Source organism: Dreissena polymorpha, chromosome 4, assembly GCF_020536995.1.
Source record: "Dreissena polymorpha isolate Duluth1 chromosome 4, UMN_Dpol_1.0, whole genome shotgun sequence".
NCBI lineage: Eukaryota > Metazoa > Mollusca > Bivalvia > Myida > Dreissenidae > Dreissena > Dreissena polymorpha.
The window spans coordinates 7,671,008-7,692,260 of NC_068358.1; the positions used below are offsets into that span (position 1 = coordinate 7,671,008).

The 21,253-nt window shown below is 36.9% G+C and overlaps 1 protein-coding gene across 1 annotated transcript in view; it reads right to left on the reverse strand.

Moving 5' to 3' along the window:
- Positions 1-963: 963 nt before the first annotated feature.
- LOC127879591 (ran GTPase-activating protein 1-like) overlaps positions 964-21,253 on the reverse strand; it is a 47,837-nt gene continuing 27,547 nt past the window's right edge. The window contains exons 11-17 of the mRNA XM_052426543.1: positions 20,157-20,252; positions 17,029-17,124; positions 7,813-7,857; positions 6,096-6,156; positions 5,719-5,810; positions 5,033-5,157; positions 964-1,298 (exon numbers count right to left, since the gene is read on the reverse strand). Of these exons, the coding sequence (XP_052282503.1) occupies positions 1,232-1,298; positions 5,033-5,157; positions 5,719-5,810; positions 6,096-6,156; positions 7,813-7,857; positions 17,029-17,124; positions 20,157-20,252 (582 nt within the window). The 3' untranslated portion in view covers positions 964-1,231. The remainder of the gene's footprint in view (positions 1,299-5,032; positions 5,158-5,718; positions 5,811-6,095; positions 6,157-7,812; positions 7,858-17,028; positions 17,125-20,156; positions 20,253-21,253) is intronic.

Genomic DNA, 21,253 nt, shown 5'->3' on the forward strand with positions numbered 1-21,253 from the left:
CACACTTTAAATACATGCAACATGTATAGCAACAAAAACATCTTATAATTATAAACGCAACTATTTTTTCAACCATTTAATTACTTTACCTTAATATCAATTTTCATTACTAAATACGATGTAATCACTTCCTAAAAGCTGGCACTTAATGACATCTGTACCGTCTTGACATGTCAGTCAACACCTTGTGGCTAGACATAATGCTTCCTATCTCTTGATCATCCACGGATGTTTACATTTGGTAAGATGACTTTAAATGTATAAAAACAGTGTTGAATCTTTGACTCTTCCTCTTGCACATTCTTAAATATGTTGTTTTCTCCTACAAGCTTGATTGCGACCAATTGATGAAGACAAATTTGATTCACTTAATTAGTGTAATTATCCGCAGTTGGTCAATAAGAAAAATCATTGTGTATAAAAAGCACCGTATTTGATACAATATTGTGTACATGTTTTTTTTTCTCTTAAACTTTCTGATAAGTTAATATTGGTGACATTTGGGTACAATTTCAGCTGATTTAAATATTTATTAATACTTGCACGAACCTTCAATGAAACCCCATGAACAATAACAGTACATGTATCTATGCTACTGATAAGCACGTGTTTATGTTTATTGTTCTTCAATTTATAAACTAACAAAATTCTTGTGTTTTTTCGCAAAACGGACTACAACATTAAAATAAACTGATGTTATATGGGCCTATGCATCTCCACGTATGTACAAAAACAACAATAAATTGAACAATTTCGTGACGGTGTTGATATGATTGTTTGTAATAATGCATATCATATCCAAAATGTCTGAAACAATTGTAATTTTCTATATGTCATAATGTATTCAATTTTATTTGTTTGAAAATATATCATCTTGTATATTAATGTTTTTTTCACATATGTGTATAATAATGAGCGAATTAAGTGTTTCTATAACAATGTATAGTATAATAAACGTTGATGTTCTTTAAAAATATTGTATTAGTTTCACAATAAGTAATATCATAATAGTGTGAGGGTGAGTCGTCATAATAAAAGGGGCAAGTCATTATGAAATAAGGGGCGAGTCATGATTGAAAAAAGCACATCCATGCTCATTAGGTGTAAGTATAATACTAATGATCAACAACACAACTAAATACGCAACAACAATATCCCAATCCAGAAATCCATGATTATTAATTGGACATCAAAACCATTCTTGAACTACGAACAACAACTGTTCAGTCTTTTACGAGTACAGTATGGACAGCAGCCTGTTTCTGATCCCTCCACATTGATCCAGCAATTGATGCGGTCTGCAAAGAAAAATGCATGATTGTAAAATAAAAACAGTAAATAAATTTCTTAAATAAAATGTTTGATTTAACTTTATTAAAGAACTCTTTCCAGTCGATTATGTCAGGATAAACATTCTTTCATCAAGATATTACCATAAATGTGGCCTCTAGAGTGAACTAACTAACTAATGGGGTTGTTTACCCTCGGGACTTCGGTTAGAAACCATTGCCCGAGCACACTGCTTAACATAAAACTCTACGTTTAAAAAGCCGAAAACGGCTATAATATGGTTAGCCCGATTTTACTGGGCTGTACCATTTATAATACAACAATACATTGCAGTGTTGATGCGGTGCTTCAATAAAAATCTATTGGTTTAAAAATATCTGTACTTTACTTATTCAACAAGGGACAAAATTGTCACAAAACCAGGTTTTCAGTTGAAAAAAGTCTGATAAAGGACAACAATTCAAAATGTGTATAGTTAACCCACTTGTGTAAAATTGACCTTGATTTCAATTAGAAAACAAGGGCTGTTTGTAAAACATGCATGCCCCCCATATGGGCTGTCAGTTGTAGTGGAATCCATTGTGTGAATACGTTTTTCGTCACTGTGAGCTTGACCTTTGACCTAGACCCAAAAATCAATAGGGGTCATCTGCCAGTCATGATCAATGTACCTATGAAGTTTCATGATCCTAGGCCTAATTATTCTTTAGTTATCATCCGGAAACCATTTTACTGCTTCGAGTCACTGTGACCTTGGCCTTTGACCTAGTGACCTGAAAATTGATACGGGTCATCTGCCAGTCATGATCAATGTACCTATGAAGTTTCATGATCCTAGGCATAAGCATTCTTGAGCTATCATCCGGAAACCATTTTACTGTTTCGAGTCACTGTGACCTTGACCTTTGACCTAGTGACCTGAAAATCGATAGGGGTCATCTGCCAGTCATGATCAAAGTTCCTATGAAGTTTCATGATCCTACAAGTAAGCATTCTTAAGTTATCTTCCGGAAACCATTTTACTGTTTCGAGTCACTGTGACCTTGACCTTTAACCTAGTGACCTGAAAATCAATAGGGGTCATCTGCCAATCATGATCAATGTTCCTATGAACTTTCATGATCCTAGGTGTAAGCATTCTTGAGTTATCATCCGGAAATCATTTTACTGTTTAGAGTCACTGTGACCTTGACCTTTGACCTAGTGACTTGAAAATCAATAGGGGTCATCTGCCAGTCATGATCAATGTACCTATGAAGTTTCATGATCCTAGGCGTAAGCATTCTTGATTTATCATCCGGAAACCATTTTACTATTTCAAGTCACTGTGACCTTGACCTTTGACCTAGTGACCTGAAAATCAATATGGGTCATTTGCCAGTCATGATCAATGTACCTATGAAGTTTCATGATCCTAGGCCTAAGCGTTCTTGAGTTATCATCCGGAAACCATTTTACTATTTCAAGTCACTGTGACCTTGACCATTGACCTAGTGACCTGAAAATCAATAGGGGTCATCTGCCAGTCATGATCAATGTACCTATGAAGTTTCATGATCCTAGGCCTAAGCGTTCTTGAGTTATCATCCTTTCATAGTTATATAGTTGTTTCAAAATCAATCTATTTTTAGTTGTGGCGACCTTGACCTAGGAGATATTGTCGTAATTCTTTCGTGCGACACACCGTCCAATAATGGTGAACAAATGTGCCAAATGATTTTAAAATGTCACAATGAATGACATAGTAATGGCCCAGACAAGCTCATTTATGGCCATTTTTGACCTTCAAATTCAAATTGTGACCTTGACCTTGGAGATATCGACGTGATTCTTTCGCGCGACATACCATCTAATGATGGTGAACAAATGTGCCAAATGATTTTAAAATATTACAATGAATCACAAAGTAATGGCCCGGACAAGCTCATTTATTGCCATTTTTGACATTCAAACTCAAATTGTGACCTTGACCTTGGAGATATCGACTTAATTCTTTCGCGCGACACACCGTCTAATGATGGTGAACAAATGTGCCAAATGATTTTAAAATCTGACAATGAACGACAAAGTTATGGCCCGGACAAGCTCATTTATGGCCATTTTTGACCTTCAAACTCAAATTGTGACCTTGACCTTGGAGATATTGACGTAATTTTTTCGCGCGACACACCGTCTAATGATGGTGAACAAATGTGCCAAATGATTTTAAAATCTGACAATGAACGACAGAGTTATGGCCCGGACAACACTTGTTCCGCCCGCCCGCCAGCCGACATTCGCCAATCTAATAACCAGTTTTTTTCTTCGAAAAACCTGGTTAAAAAGCGCTAAAAATGTGGTACTCAATAAAATTAATAAGCAATGTCTTGCCTAAAGCTGTTAGAAAGCGGTGTTTTCATTGGTTGACAGTATTTAAAAGCATGGCTCTGATTGGTTATCTCTTTCATGTCAGCGCAAACGCAAGTAGGTCAATCCGTTTTGGGATGAAAATTTCACACAAAGAACGACCTTGACATGGCGTCTGCTCTTGCACGGACGTGAAAGAGATAACCAATCATAATGTTTGCATCTGCTCTTTTGCACTTTTAAAATGTAAACAAAGCAGAATTTCATTAGGAGATGTATGAAACAAGACGGAATAATTACATCCAATAATACTTAATCTACTTAAATTTAATATGATTGGTATATGTTATTAAACCAATATGAAGATGTTATATTAATATTATTGTTATTATTATAATTATTATATGTATGTTGTTTGTGTTGAAAAGAGAGAGAAGGAGAGGAATAGCCCAATTTTTATAAGTATTGATGGTGAACACACATACTATTTATTATATGTGGTATCATTACTAGACCCATTGTTCAGTATTTACTGCAATGGGTTGTTGGAGTCTTGAAACTTTGCCATCTGTGTTTTAAATGTCAAAATCCGAATAGGATTACTTTTAATATAATGTTTATAGAAAAGAAAAGGAATACACCGATGTGTAATATGTTTGTAAAACAAAAACAAATAATATTATTTAAGGATTTTTCAGATCACAAAGTGGTTTAACATTGCCACTATGTATTTACATACATAATAAAGTATCAAAATTAGGTGTATTATTAAGGTTTAAATTTAATGTCATACAACAAGATCTAGGCAGTGGGAAAATATGACTATTTACAACATTTAGAGTGGTAACACGTTGTTTTTTTTAAGATTTGACCAAATGACCTAGTTTTTCGACACATATGACCCAGATTTTAACTCAGCTTAGAAAATTTACATTCTGAGAAAGTTTCATCAAGATTGGATGAAAACTGTATCCTCTAGTTCCATTAAGAGCTTAAAGTTGAAGCTAACCAAGAAACATATAACAGATAGAGTGATCCCATTAGCTCACAATTACAACTTTCTGCCTTGGTGAGCTAAAATTAACTTCAATTTTTTCATCATGCCAATCACACATAGCCATTTACCTGGAAGCAAATGAATATTTTGTTAATTAAACAAGCTGGACAGATTTTTTGTAAACACCTTGTTGAAGAGGATTCAATTTTTTTATATTTGAACAAATTTTATGATGAAAATACAGGTATCCAATAATACAGTGTCAGTGTCCAATATTACACTTTTCCATAATATAAAGTTTGCTTCAGGTATTGTGATTATGGGCATAAACAGTTCTCAACTGACAAGAACATTGCAAACTAGTTTCATAAAACAGAAAAATAAAACAGAACAATTTACTTGTCCATGAATGCAGCAATCAATTTTCTGGCTTTCCCAGGGAAGTATGACTGCTTGACAATATGTTCCAGCACTAGAAGTGGGCCTGATATGTCGCTGGGGCCTCGGTACTTCTTGTCCTCACCCTAATGATTTTGTGTACATGGGATACTGGTAAGTTTTGCAATATCAACTTTCTTAAAAAAAAATTTTTGAATACATCTATGTTAAGAAGTTGTTTTGAGACACATCTAATCCAGATTTAACTTGGCCTGGATGTAACCTTCTGATTAAGTTTCATCAAGAGTCATACAAGTTGTCATCAACAAGGGATGAATGATCACAATAGCTAACCCTGAGCACCTAGAGCTAAAGAGAACATAATTGCAAACCTTGGCAATACTTGTTTAAACACTTGCAGATTATTATTCTTCAAAACTTGACAAACAACTTAAATGAAACATGTATGAGAAGAGAACAGAAGCTTTTTGTGACAAACAGTAGGAATAATCAATTTAAAATGCGAAAATTTGAAAAAAAAATCTATTATTTAATGTATAACAAATAGACCTAACAAATCAAATGAGAAATGGAGACACACACTCTAGCAAGGCTTTAAGGCTATTACACAAAGCTTATCACTTGAAAACTACATGTACAGGTACAGAAATGATTATATTCAGAATATAGCAAATAATGTATCATACTTTTAATATGCCCAGGTAGACAAGGAAAGCATTGGCTACCAAGATATCTGTGTTGAAAACCCCAGACTTGAACAGCTCTTGCAATATATCATCTGTAATTAACAACAGTTTTATTAAAATACTATGAAAATACAGAACAGCATTTCAAAATAAAAAGCTTGAATAAATAACTACCATTTCTTTAAAAAAAATGCATCACACAATGTAGAATAGTAGTCAAACTGCGCCTCCTATATAGTGGTGTATAATAATATGACAATACTGCATCATTTATCCACTAAAATACTATGAAGTCAACTGAATTCTGCTGGTTACCAGAAATGCATTCCACACATTGGTAAATTTATTTGTACAAAATACAATCAACTTAATGTTACCTGCAGATTTACACACAATATTTAAGGAGGTAGGATCTTTTTCTGTGACAACTGTGCTCACCTAGAAAACAAAATATGTAATTTTATAAAAGAATACATATAAATACTTCAATATTCAATATATCATCATATTTATGCATTAAAATTAGGAATGGCAAAATTATTCGAATATTCGATTGAATGGTAAGTATTCGAATAACAGAATTGATATTCACATATTCGCTTTTTTTTCCAAATGTTATTGCCTTAATATTTAATGACCTGCGAGCCGCTTACTAATTGGCACCCAAAATCTCTTGGTATTAACATGTTTGATGTGACGTTCTTCGTGTCAAACTGATAACGTGGCCCATATCAGCGTTGATTGCGCAATGCAATATACACACTCTGAGAAAGGCCCTAAACTGTTATTTGTCAATGGGGTGCCAATGAACGGCTGCAATTGACTGGCTAATAATAATTAAATTTCTGTGATCACAGTATGAACAGCCATTAAAATGTGTGAATTACTCAAATTGCGTTCGTTATTTTAAAATTTCATATAAAAATAAATTTTTATGACAGGATGTTTTTCTTTATATGTGTTCTTGAATATTTGGTGTAATTTGCATGCCTTATTGATATGTTTTTTTATATAAACATGCATGTTATCATTATTGTAAAATTTCAAATTGAAATAAAATTCTATGACATGATGTTTTTCATTCTATGTGTGCCCGATTACAGTATCAGTCATAGTTTTAGCCGACAGCGATACAGTTATTTGATAGCAACATTAATAAACAGCCTCGTATTTAGCAAATGGATATAACTTACAAAACAATGGAAGTTAACACAGAACAAGTTTCACTCTTTTCTGATATATTTCGCCTAAATAGGCTTTTACAAAGTTTTTCAATAAACAACATTTTCTTTCTTTCCCAACAGAAGAATTGTATATTAAATTGTATTTCTGTGTCAAATTTTCAATGTATATTTAATATCCCTCCTGGATACGAAACTGAGCAATAGAAGTTAAATCAATCCAGCCGTTTTATGCGAATATTAAATTGAATGGAATCGAATGGATTTGCGAATATTCAAATACCGATATAGGTATTCGATGCCATCCCTAATTAAAATGCATTCTTTTTTGGGCAATACTAGTATCAGTCAAGCAATCAAATTTGACATAATAAAATAGAGGTATGTCACAAAATTGGCTATTACACCCACAATGCTTTGTAAGATATGTTAATACTACAAGACTGAAAAGCTGAGGCATGTGTGGAGTCACTGGAGTGATGATTTAGAAGTGTCTCACACACCTAAATTTGTATGATTATTCAAAATTTAAGTGTTCAATACATGTGGAAGTAGTTCACTGCACAAACGTATAACATTTTCTGGTACTGATATAAAAATGGCTAAGTTCAGCTGCACATAATTAAGGAATGTGTTTTATGACTAAATTTAATTGCTAGAGGAATGTGTAGGTAGTGGGCTCAATTACCTTATCACATTAATGCCAACAGAGCTACACACTGACACAGCCTCTAAAATATACTCTCTAAACTAAATGGCCCTTCATGAGGGTTATACAAATTACTTGCAACTATCTTACAACACATTCGTTATTTTTTTATGATTTTTTTAAAGTTAAAAATGTCCATCAAAGTAAGCAACAGCAACTTTTAAACTTAATGGATGATAAATATAGTATTTACGACATACTCACCCTCACCAATGTGCTGACAGTCCTCTCAACATCATGGATATCAGACTGCAACAGAGAACACCATGTCACTACAGCTTTACAGTGAATGAACAAAACTAGGATATCAGACTGCAACATAGAACACCATGTCACACCATGTCACTACAGCTTTACAGTGAATGAACAAAACTAGGATAATTATCAGACTGCAACAGAGAACACCATGTCACTACAGCTTTACAGTGAATGAACAAAACTAGGATAATTATCAGACTGCAACAGAGAATGCCATGTCACTACAGCTTTACAGTGAATGAACAAAACTAGGATATCAGACTGCAACAGAGCATGCCATGTCACACCATGTCACTACAGATTTACAGTGAATGAACAAAACTAGGATATCAGACTGCAACAGAGCACACCATGTCACACCATGTCACTACAGCTTTACAGTAAATGAACAAAACTAGGATATCAGACTGCAACAGAGAACACCATGTCACACCATGTCACTACAGCTTTACAGTAAATGAACAAAACTAGGATATCAGACTGCAACAGAGCATACCATGTCACACCATGTCACTACAGCTTTACAGTAAATGAACAAAACCAGGATATCAGACTGCAACAGAGCATGCCATGTCACAACAGCTTTACAGTAAACGAACAAAACCAGGATATCAGACTGTAACATAGCACACCATGTCACTACAGCTTTACAGTGTAAGAACAAAACTAGGATATCAGACTGCAACAGAGCACACTGTGTCACTACAGCTTTACAGTAAATGAACAAAACTAGGATATCAGACTGCAACAGAGCACGCCATGTCACTACAGCTTTACAGTGAATGAACAAAACGTGGATATCAGACAGCAACAGAGCACACCGTGTCACTACAGCTTTACAGTAAATGAACAAAACGTGAATATCAGACTGCAACAGAGCACACCATGTCACTACAGCTTTACAGTGAATGAACAAAACGTGGATATCAGACAGCAACAGAGCACACCGTGTCACTACAGCTTTACAGTGAATGAACAAAACTAGGATATCAGACTGCAACAGAGCACACCATGTCACTACAGCTTTACAGTGAATGAACAAAACCAGGATATCAGACTGCAACAGAGCACACCATGTCACTACAGCTTTACAGTGAATGAACAAAACTAGGATATCAGACTGCAACAGAGCACACCATGTCACTACAGCTTTACAGTGAATGAACAAAACAAGGATATCAGACTGCAACAGAGCACACCATGTCACTACAGCTTTACAGTGAATGAACAAAACTAGGATATCAGACTGCAACAGAGAACACCATGTCACACCATGTCACTACAGCTTTACAGTAAATGAACAAAACTAGGATATCAGACTGCAACAGAGCACACCATGTCACACCATGTCACTACAGCTTTACAGTGAATGAACAAAACTAGGATAATTATCAGACTGCAACAGAGAACACCATGTCACTACAGCTTTACAGTGAATGAACAAAACTAGGATAATTATCAGACTGCAACAGAGAACACCATGTCACTACAGCTTTACAGTGAATGAACAAAACTAGGATATCAGACTGCAACAGAGCATGCCATGTCACACCATGTCACTACAGATTTACAGTGAATGAACAAAACTAGGATATCAGACTGCAACAGAGCACACCATGTCACACCATGTCACTACAGCTTTACAGTAAATGAACAAAACTAGGATATCAGACTGCAACAGAGAACACCATGTCACACCATGTCACTACAGCTTTACAGTAAATGAACAAAACTAGGATATCAGACTGCAACAGAGCATACCATGTCACACCATGTCACTACAGCTTTACAGTAAATGAACAAAACCAGGATATCAGACTGCAACAGAGCATGCCATGTCACAACAGCTTTACAGTAAACGAACAAAACCAGGATATCAGACTGTAACATAGCACACCATGTCACTACAGCTTTACAGTGTAAGAACAAAACTAGGATATCAGACTGCAACAGAGCACACTGTGTCACTACAGCTTTACAGTAAATGAACAAAACTAGGATATCAGACTGCAACAGAGCACGCCATGTCACTACAGCTTTACAGTGAATGAACAAAACGTGGATATCAGACAGCAACAGAGCACACCGTGTCACTACAGCTTTACAGTAAATGAACAAAACGTGGATATCAGACTGCAACAGAGCACACCATGTCACTACAGCTTTACAGTGAATGAACAAAACGTGGATATCAGACAGCAACAGAGCACACCGTGTCACTACAGCTTTACAGTGAATGAACAAAACTAGGATATCAGACTGCAACAGAGCACACCATGTCACTACAGCTTTACAGTGAATGAACAAAACGTGGATATCAGACTGCAACAGAGCACACCATGTCACTACAGCTTTACAGTGAATGAACAAAACTAGGATATCAGACTGCAACAGAGCACACCATGTCACTACAGCTTTACAGTGAATGAACAAAACAAGGATATCAGACTGCAACAGAGCACACCATGTCACTACAGCTTTACAGTGAATGAACAAAACTAAGATATCAGACTGCAACAGAGCACACCATGTCACTACAGCTTTACAGTGAATGAACAAAACTAAGATATCAGACAGCAACAGAGCACACCATGTCACTACAGCTTTACAGTAAATGAACAAAACCAGGATATCAGACTGCAACAGAGCATGCCATGTCACTAAAGCTTTACAGTGAATGAACAAAACGTGGATATCAGACTGCAACATAGCACACCATGTCACTACAGCTTTACAGTGAATGAACAAAACAAGGATATCAGACTGCAACAGAGCACACCGTGTCACTACAGCTTTACAGTGAATGAACAAAACAAGGATATCAGACTGCAACAGAGCACGCCATGTCACTACAGCTTTACAGTGAATGAACAAAACGTGGATATCAGACAGCAACAGAGCACACCGTGTCACTACAGCTTTACAGTAAATGAACAAAACGTGAATATCAGACTGCAACAGAGCACACCATGTCACTACAGCTTTACAGTGAATGAACAAAACGTGGATATCAGACAGCAACAGAGCACACCGTGTCACTACAGCTTTACAGTGAATGAACAAAACTAGGATATCAGACTGCAACAGAGCACACCATGTCACTACAGCTTTACAGTGAATGAACAAAACCAGGATATCAGACTGCAACAGAGCACACCATGTCACTACAGCTTTACAGTGAATGAACAAAACTAGGATATCAGACTGCAACAGAGCACACCATGTCACTACAGCTTTACAGTGAATGAACAAAACAAGGATATCAGACTGCAACAGAGCACACCATGTCACTACAGCTTTACAGTGAATGAACAAAACTAGGATATCAGACTGCAACAGAGAACACCATGTCACACCATGTCACTACAGCTTTACAGTAAATGAACAAAACTAGGATATCAGACTGCAACAGAGCACACCATGTCACACCATGTCACTACAGCTTTACAGTGAATGAACAAAACTAGGATAATTATCAGACTGCAACAGAGAACACCATGTCACTACAGCTTTACAGTGAATGAACAAAACTAGGATAATTATCAGACTGCAACAGAGAACACCATGTCACTACAGCTTTACAGTGAATGAACAAAACTAGGATATCAGACTGCAACAGAGCATGCCATGTCACACCATGTCACTACAGATTTACAGTGAATGAACAAAACTAGGATATCAGACTGCAACAGAGCACACCATGTCACACCATGTCACTACAGCTTTACAGTAAATGAACAAAACTAGGATATCAGACTGCAACAGAGAACACCATGTCACACCATGTCACTACAGCTTTACAGTAAATGAACAAAACTAGGATATCAGACTGCAACAGAGCATACCATGTCACACCATGTCACTACAGCTTTACAGTAAATGAACAAAACCAGGATATCAGACTGCAACAGAGCATGCCATGTCACAACAGCTTTACAGTAAACGAACAAAACCAGGATATCAGACTGTAACATAGCACACCATGTCACTACAGCTTTACAGTGTAAGAACAAAACTAGGATATCAGACTGCAACAGAGCACACTGTGTCACTACAGCTTTACAGTAAATGAACAAAACTAGGATATCAGACTGCAACAGAGCACGCCATGTCACTACAGCTTTACAGTGAATGAACAAAACGTGGATATCAGACAGCAACAGAGCACACCGTGTCACTACAGCTTTACAGTAAATGAACAAAACGTGGATATCAGACTGCAACAGAGCACACCATGTCACTACAGCTTTACAGTGAATGAACAAAACGTGGATATCAGACAGCAACAGAGCACACCGTGTCACTACAGCTTTACAGTGAATGAACAAAACTAGGATATCAGACTGCAACAGAGCACACCATGTCACTACAGCTTTACAGTGAATGAACAAAACGTGGATATCAGACTGCAACAGAGCACACCATGTCACTACAGCTTTACAGTGAATGAACAAAACTAGGATATCAGACTGCAACAGAGCACACCATGTCACTACAGCTTTACAGTGAATGAACAAAACAAGGATATCAGACTGCAACAGAGCACACCATGTCACTACAGCTTTACAGTGAATGAACAAAACTAGGATATCAGACTGCAACAGAGAACACCATGTCACACCATGTCACTACAGCTTTACAGTAAATGAACAAAACTAGGATATCAGACTGCAACAGAGCACACCATGTCACACCATGTCACTACAGCTTTACAGTAAAAGAACAACACAAGGATATCAGACTGCAACAGAGCATGCCATGCCAATACAGCTTTACAGTGAATGAACAAAACTAAGATATCAGACTGCAACAGAGCACACCATGTCACTACAGCTATACAGTAAAAGAACAAAACCAGGATATCAGACTGCAACAGAGCACACCATGTCACTACAGCTTTACAGTAAAAGAACAAAACCAGGATATCAGACTGCAACAGAGCATGCCATGTCACTACAGCTTCACAGTAAAAGAACAAAACCAGGATATCAGACTGCAACAGAGCACACCATGTCACTACAGCTTTACAGTGAATGAACAAAACCAGGATATCAGACTGCAACAGCACGCCATGTCACTACAGCTTTACAGTGAATGAACAAAACCAGGATATCAGACTGCAACAGAGAACACCATGTCACTACAGCTTCACAGTAAAAGAACAAAACCAGAATATCAGACTGTAACATAGCACGCCATGTCACTACAGCTTTACAGTGAATGAACAAAACAAGGATATCAGACTGCAACAGAGCACACCATGTCACTACAGCTTTACAGTGAATGAACAAAACTAAGATATCAGACTGCAACAGAGCACACCATGTCACTACAGCTTTACAGTGAATGAACAAAACCAGGATATCAGACTGCAACAGAGCACACCATGTCACTACAGCTTCACAGTGAATGAACAAAACAAGGATATCAGACTGCAACAGAGCACACCATGTCACTACAGCTTTACAGTGAATGAACAAAACGTGGATATCAGACTGCAACAGAGCACGCCATGTCACTACAGCTTCACAGTGAATGAACAAAACCAGGATATCAGACTGCAACAGAGCACGCCATGTCACTACAGCTTTACAGTGAATGAACAAAACTAGGATATCAGACTGCAACAGAGCATGCCATGTCACTACAGCTTCACAGTAAAAGAACAAAACGTGGATATCAGACTGCAACAGAGCACGCCATGTCACTACAGCTTTACAGTAAAAGAACAAAACCAGGACATCAGACTGCAACAGAGCACACCATGTCACTACAGCTTCACAGTAAAAGAACAAAACCAGGATATCAGACTGCAACAGAGCACACCATGTCACTACAGCTTCACAGTAAAAGAACAAAACAAGGATATCAGACTGCAACAGAGCACGCCATGTCACTACAGCTTTACAGTGAATGAACAAAACTAGGATATCAGACTGCAACAGAGCACACCATGTCACTACAGCTTTACAGTAAACGAACAAAATCAGGATATCAGACTGCAACAGAGCACACCATGTCACTACAGCTTTACAGTGAATGAACAAAACAAGGATATCAGACTGCAACAGAGCACGCCATGTCACTACAGCTTTACAGTGAATGAACAAAACCAGGATATCAGACTGCAACAGAGCACACCATGTCACTACAGCTTTACAGTGAATGAACAAAACGTGGATATCAGACTGCAACAGAGCACACCATGTCACTACAGCTTTACAGTGAATGAACAAAACTAAGATATCAGACTGCAACAGAGCACACCATGTCACTACAGCTTCACAGTAAAAGAACAAAACCAGGATATCAGACTGCAACAGAGCACACCATGTCACTACAGCTTTACAGTGAATGAACAAAACCAGGATATCAGATTGCAACAGAGCACACCATGTCACTACAGCTTTACAGTGAATGAACAAAACAAGGATATCAGACTGCAACAGAGCACACCATGTCACTACAGCTTTACAGTGAATGAACAAAACTAAGATATCAGACTGCAACAGAGCACACCATGTCACTACAGCTTTACAGTGAATAAACAAAACTAAGATATCAGACTGCAACAGAGCACACCATGTCACTACAGCTTTACAGTAAATGAACAAAACCAGGATATCAGACTGCAACAGAGCATGCCATGTCACTACAGCTTTACAGTGAATGAACAAAACGTGGATATCAGACTGTAACATAGCACACCATGTCACTACAGCTTTACAGTGAATGAACAAAACTAGGATATCAGACTGCAACAGAGCACACCATGTCACTACAGCTTTACAGTGAATGAACAAAACCAGGATATCAGACTGCAACAGAGCACACCATGTCACTACAGCTTTACAGTGAATGAACAAAACTAAGATATCAGACTGCAACAGAGCACACCATGTCACTACAGCTTTACAGTGAATGAACAAAACTAAGATATCAGACAGCAACAGAGCACACCATGTCACTACAGCTTTACAGTAAATGAACAAAACCAGGATATCAGACTGCAACAGAGCATGCCATGTCACTAAAGCTTTACAGTGAATGAACAAAACGTGGATATCAGACTGCAACATAGCACACCATGTCACTACAGCTTTACAGTGAATGAACAAAACAAGGATATCAGACTGCAACAGAGCACACCGTGTCACTACAGCTTTACAGTGAATGAACAAAACAAGGATATCAGACTGCAACAGAGCACACCGTGTCACTACAGCTTTACAGTGAATGAACAAAACTAAGATATCAGACTGCAACAGAGCATGCCATGTCACTACAGCTTTACAGTGAATGAACAAAACTAGGATATCAGACTGCAACAGAGCACACCGTGTCACTACAGCTTTACAGTGAATGAACAAAACAAGGATATCAGACTGCAACAGAGCACACCATGTCACTACAGCTTTACAGTGAATGAACAAAACTAGGATAGCAGACTGCAACAGAGCACACCGTGTCACTACAGCTTTACAGTGAATGAACAAAACTAAGATATCAGACTGCAACAGAGCACACTGTGTCACTACAGCTTTACAGTGAATGAACAAAACTAGGATATCAGACTGTAACATAGCACACCATGTCACTACAGCTTTACAGTGAATGAACAAAACTAAGATATCAGACTGCAACAGAGCACACCATGTCACTACAGCTTTACAGTGAATGAACAAAACTAGGATATCAGACTGCAACAGAGCATGCCATGTCACTACAGCTTTACAGTGAATGAACAAAACTAGGATATCAGACTGCAACAGAGCATGCCATGTCACTACAGCTTTACAGTAAATGAACAAAACTAAGATATCAGACTGTAACATAGCACGCCATGTCACTATAGCTATACAGTGAATGAACAAAACAAGGATATCAGACTGCAACAGAGCACACCATGTCACTACAGCTTTACAGTGAATGAACAAAACTAAGATATCAGACTGCAACAGAGCACACCATGTCACTACAGCTTTACAGTAAATGAACACAACCAGGATATCAGACTGCAACAGAGCATGCCATGTCACTACAGCTTTACAGTGAATGAACAAAACTAAGATATCAGACTGCAACAGAGCACACCATGTCACTACAGCTTTACAGTGAATGAACAAAACTAGGATATCAGACTGCAACAGAGCACACCATGTCACTACAGCTTTACAGTGAATGAACAAAACGTGGATATCAGACTGCAACAGAGCACACCATGTCACTACAGCTTTACAGTGAATGAACAAAACAAGGATATCAGACTGCAACAGAGCACGCCATGCCACTACAGCTTTACAGTAAATGAACAAAACTAGGATATCAGACTGCAACAGAGCACACCATGTCACTACAGCTTTACAGTGAATGAACAAAACTAGGATATCAGACTGCAACAGAGCACACCGTGTCACTACAGCTTTACAGTGAATGAACAAAACTAGGATATCAGACTGTAACATAGCACACCATGTCACTACAGCTTTACAGTGAATGAACAAAACTAAGATATCAGACTGCAACAGAGCACGCCATGTCACTACAGCTTTACAGTGAATGAACAAAACAAGGATATCAGACTGCAACAGATCACACCGTGTCACTACAGCTATACAGTGAATGAACAAAACCATGTTACTTATATTGGTATTAAGTTTAAAAATCTATGTAATAACAGATCAACTGATCATTCAGTTGGTGGCTGTTCTTTCTTAACAAAAACTTCAACATTTTCGTAGCAATATTCTTTAAGATATACTAAGACTAGTAAACGTTGTATCAGTTTCTTCAATTAAATGCTGTATTAGAAGCCAATTTTACACTAGAGCTATCATGATGTAGCATTAATTACAAAGATGCAGAAGCCCTAACAACACCTGTATGGCTACAAACACCTATATTACCAGCAGGTTTCATACCAGTGACTGTGGGTAATAAGTTCCCCAAAATCCGTCCTCATCAGACCTGAACAACATTACAATTTGCCATGTACATCTAATGTTTTTTATCATGTGTTCCTGATGTTTGCATTTGTGAAGACTGAATGGACATATCAATATTACAATTGATAAAACTGATTCAACAGTCATAATAGCATTCAGATGAATGGAGCAAACAGCAACCATATCAATACAGGATGAGACACATCTGTTCACTTACCCCTAATTCTTGCCTAATACTTGATGAAAAATTTCTACCAAAGCTCTGAAGTTTTGTTGGTGATGGAAATGATAGGAAGTCTTTTATGCTCACATCCTGCAAAACAAGACATCACAATAGCTTCGGTTCTCAGTGGTGCATGCAAAATAATTAAACCGTGTCCCAACATTTTTCAGTTTTTTTCTATTTCAGTCATATCACAGGGTCACAAAATTAACAAGAGATGTGTTTGACAGAAACACAATGCCCCCTATTGCGCCGCTTTGAAGCCTAATATTTGACCTTTGACCTTGAAGGGTGACCTTGACCTTTCACCACTAAAAATGTGCAGCTCCATGAGATACACATGCATGCCAAATATCAAGTTGCTATCTTCATTATTGCAAAAGTTTAACAAAGATTAAAGTTTTGAATCCATATCTTTGACCTTGAAGGATGACCTTGACCTTTCCCCACTCAAAATGTGCATGAGGTACACATGCATGCCAAATGAGCTCCATGAGATACACATGCATGCCAAATATCAAGTTGCTATCTTCAATATTGCAAAAGTTATTAAAAAAGTTTTACCTGAAGGTTAAAGTTTGGAGACTTAATGAAAGACAGGCCAAAAACAATATACCCCCAATCATTCCATCCGGGGGCATAAAAATGTAGATGCTTGTAAATTTTGTAGAAGGTTATAATCATCTTTTTGTTTAGTGGAAACTCAAACTGGGGAGGATGTTCATCAAAAATAAGTTATGATGTAGGAGTACAAATTATAACATGGACAATTTAAATACATAGATGACAAAAAATAAATACATGTTAAGTTTTTATTGCAAAAATGTAACATTAAAATCCTTATAATAGTTGGGTAATAAGACTTTTAACAACAAGTGCATCTAATGATCCAGATCAAATCATATAAATAAATGAAATCCAAATGCAATTCTTGCTAAAACCTGAAACCATGTCATGTATACAATAAGAACTAAAACAATTTGTGTAAAAATGGTCCACTGCAATATAACACAGTTTAATAACACTTTGTATTTACAAATGTCTTTCAAATTCATGCAGACACACAAAATTGTGACATTTTTGGTTGTTATGATGTAAACAAGAGCACCGCTTAACGGGTGCCACGCTCGGCTGCGGGTGCATTTTTGAACAAATGAAAGCTTGTCAGATTTTTTTTTTTTTTTTAAGATGTCAGTGACCTTGACCTTTGACCTAGTGACCCAAATATGGGTATGGCGTGTAAAATTCATCAAGGTGCTGCTACATATGAAGTTTCAAAGAAGTAGGTGGAAGCACTTTGATTTTAGAGGCAATGTTCAAAACCTTAACAAAATGTTAAGGTTTTGCGGACGGCGGACACGACGACAGACACGACGACCGACACGACACGACGGCTATGACAATGCCTCGGGTTTTCTCCGAAACAGCCGAGCTTAAAATGGGTTTGTTGCTTACTTTTTTTAAACATGAAATCATCACAATTTAACCTGTATTAAACACTACCAAAACTAGCCTTTTGTTTGAATAACCGAAAAAATATTGTAATTTGATAATCTCTAATATTATATAGGAAAGTATTACATGGTACATGTCAAAGGCAACAAACGCATCACATAGTATAATAACAGCAACAGGTAATAATAATTAAAATTTGTTAATGTTAAGATTCAATATCAATTTAAACCATACATATTTGAGACAAAAGCATACACACCATGTATACTTTTTAAACTTCATACATATGGTCATTATCAACTTATATCAACAAATGAAGTCACAAATGCACCATTTCATAATCTCATGTAAAAACAGAATTGATCTAAAATCACAACGTTAAAAACAGTAAAATTCGGATTCACATCTTAAGATCACACAAAAAAAACTGTGCAAAAGTCATTAAAAGCAGTTGGTATGTTGGACGGTTTTCCAAGTTGAGGGACATGATTTAAGCCTAGGACGGGTCAGGGTGGTCAAGAAAGCTTCATTCTGTCCAGTTGTGATGCCAGGTCACCTCCCATGACCTGCAAAGAGAGGCACAATCCTGCCATCATTGCAAGTGTTTATTGATACCCAAGGTTATCTAGCAACAATCCAGTTCAAGCAGAAAGTGTCGTCCCTGATCAGCCTGTGAATAATGCACAGGCTAATCTGGGACAACACTTAACACAAATGCATCAAGTCCTCTTGTTATTTTTTCATTTAACAAACACTGAAAATTGAATGCTTATTTTCACTTATTTACCTAAGCTGTATGAGCAAACAGCCCAAATGTGTAATTTATAGCTTAAAAGAAAGAACATGTAACAAGCCCATCATTTTAATTCTAGGACTTGTGGTCAATTAAAAATTTACTATTTCAGTTAATACAAATATTTTAGCTGTAATTGGAAATGCATTTTTACATCATTGCTCATGGGATGCCTGTTTTGCAATAAACTGTAGCCATTAAAAAAAACTTTTTCAAAACGTGTTTGAGAATTAGACATATTAGTATTTTTCGATTGTAAAGTATATTTTTTTAAACTTTAAGGATCTTCACCAAAATAAAATACCAAAATACAAAGATTTGAGTGTCATAAGGATTTAATATACATTTGTGTACAAGAAACTCACGACTTATTAACTCCAATATAAATAGTTGTTACATATTGTTCACAACTGGACAGTAGGAAGCTATTTCAGTTCTACGCTTCCTATTTTTTTAGGACTTAAATATACGATCTGACTTTCTAAAAAAATCCACAACATGCATCATAATTATAAGCATACAGAACACAGAGGTATCATTTTAACCATTTAATGGCTGTCTAAAACTCTGGATGGAAAGTCCAGCAGTCTACCATATGAGTCAACTGACTAAGTAAACACATATCCTGGAATCAAAATGAGCATTGCTCTATGAAAACAGAGCTAAATGCATGTGTCACTGTGTAAAGTGTCGCCTAAACTGGATTTTTGCAACAAAGAGACTTCAATGAAACAAAAATCAATACCAGCAGAAAGTGTCAATCCTGATTAGCATGTGTGCACTGCACAGGATACTCAGAGACGACACTGTATGCACATGCATTTAGCCCTGTTTTCCCACAGCATAGCTCAAATCCAGACTGCTGTCTTTATACCTGTTTAGGTGTGAGAGCGATTCCCCTCACAGTGAGGATGGGATCATCCACCGTGTCCCCCTCCCCCTCCTCCTCCTCAGCCTGTTCCTCCCCCTCCTAAAATACATGCACAATCACGTTTAGTTCTGGTGTACAGATTTTGTTTCAAAATATATCACAGGCAACATTTACATGGCTACAAACTACTATTTTGAAAACAGTTGTCCTACTCAAGTTATATAAGTATAATGACTTTTACTATTGCATGGCAAAATTCCTATAAAGTACTGGCTAATCATTCTGATCACAATTTGATCTATAGTTTAAATTAGACGAGAAGGCCAGTCATCAGGGATGGTACTCACAAAGCTCCTAGGGAATCTTTGTTGTTATGAAGTAAATCTTCACTTGCAAACATAATAATAAGAGAATGTTATCAATTTACAGAAATACCTTAAGTTTTCTTATGGGGCAAATAACAACCCGTGCTGCTCTTACTGGCCCTCATACAAAATTACTGTTCTTTGTCCAAGGTGTAATGACTTTTGTGGAGACTCGATCAACAATATTTGATTTACCTTTGTTTTTTTTTTGTTATTTTAATTGTGAGACTCAGCATAATGTTAATTGCTTGTTTCAATTTACCTTTCCTGAGTCCGTTCTTATCAATCGATGTATAGCACAAGATGTATGTACCTGTACAACTCACTCATCTCATATGTATCTCATCATAGTTCCATAGTACATCACAAGATGTATGTACCAATACAGAGCTCACTTACCTCATATGTATCATCATAGTTCCATAGTACATCACAAGATGTATGTACCAATACAGAGCTCACTTACCTCAGATGTATCATCATAGTTCCATAGTACATCACAAGATGTATGTACCAATACAGAGCTCACTTACCTCAGATGTATCATCATAGTTCCATAGTACATCACAAGATGTATGTACCAATACAGAGCTCACTTACCTCAGATGTATCATCATAGTTCCATAGTACATCACAAGATGTATGTACCAATACAGAGCTCACTTACCTCATATGTATCATCATAGTTCCATAGTACATCACAAGATGTATGTACCAATACAGAGCTCACTTACC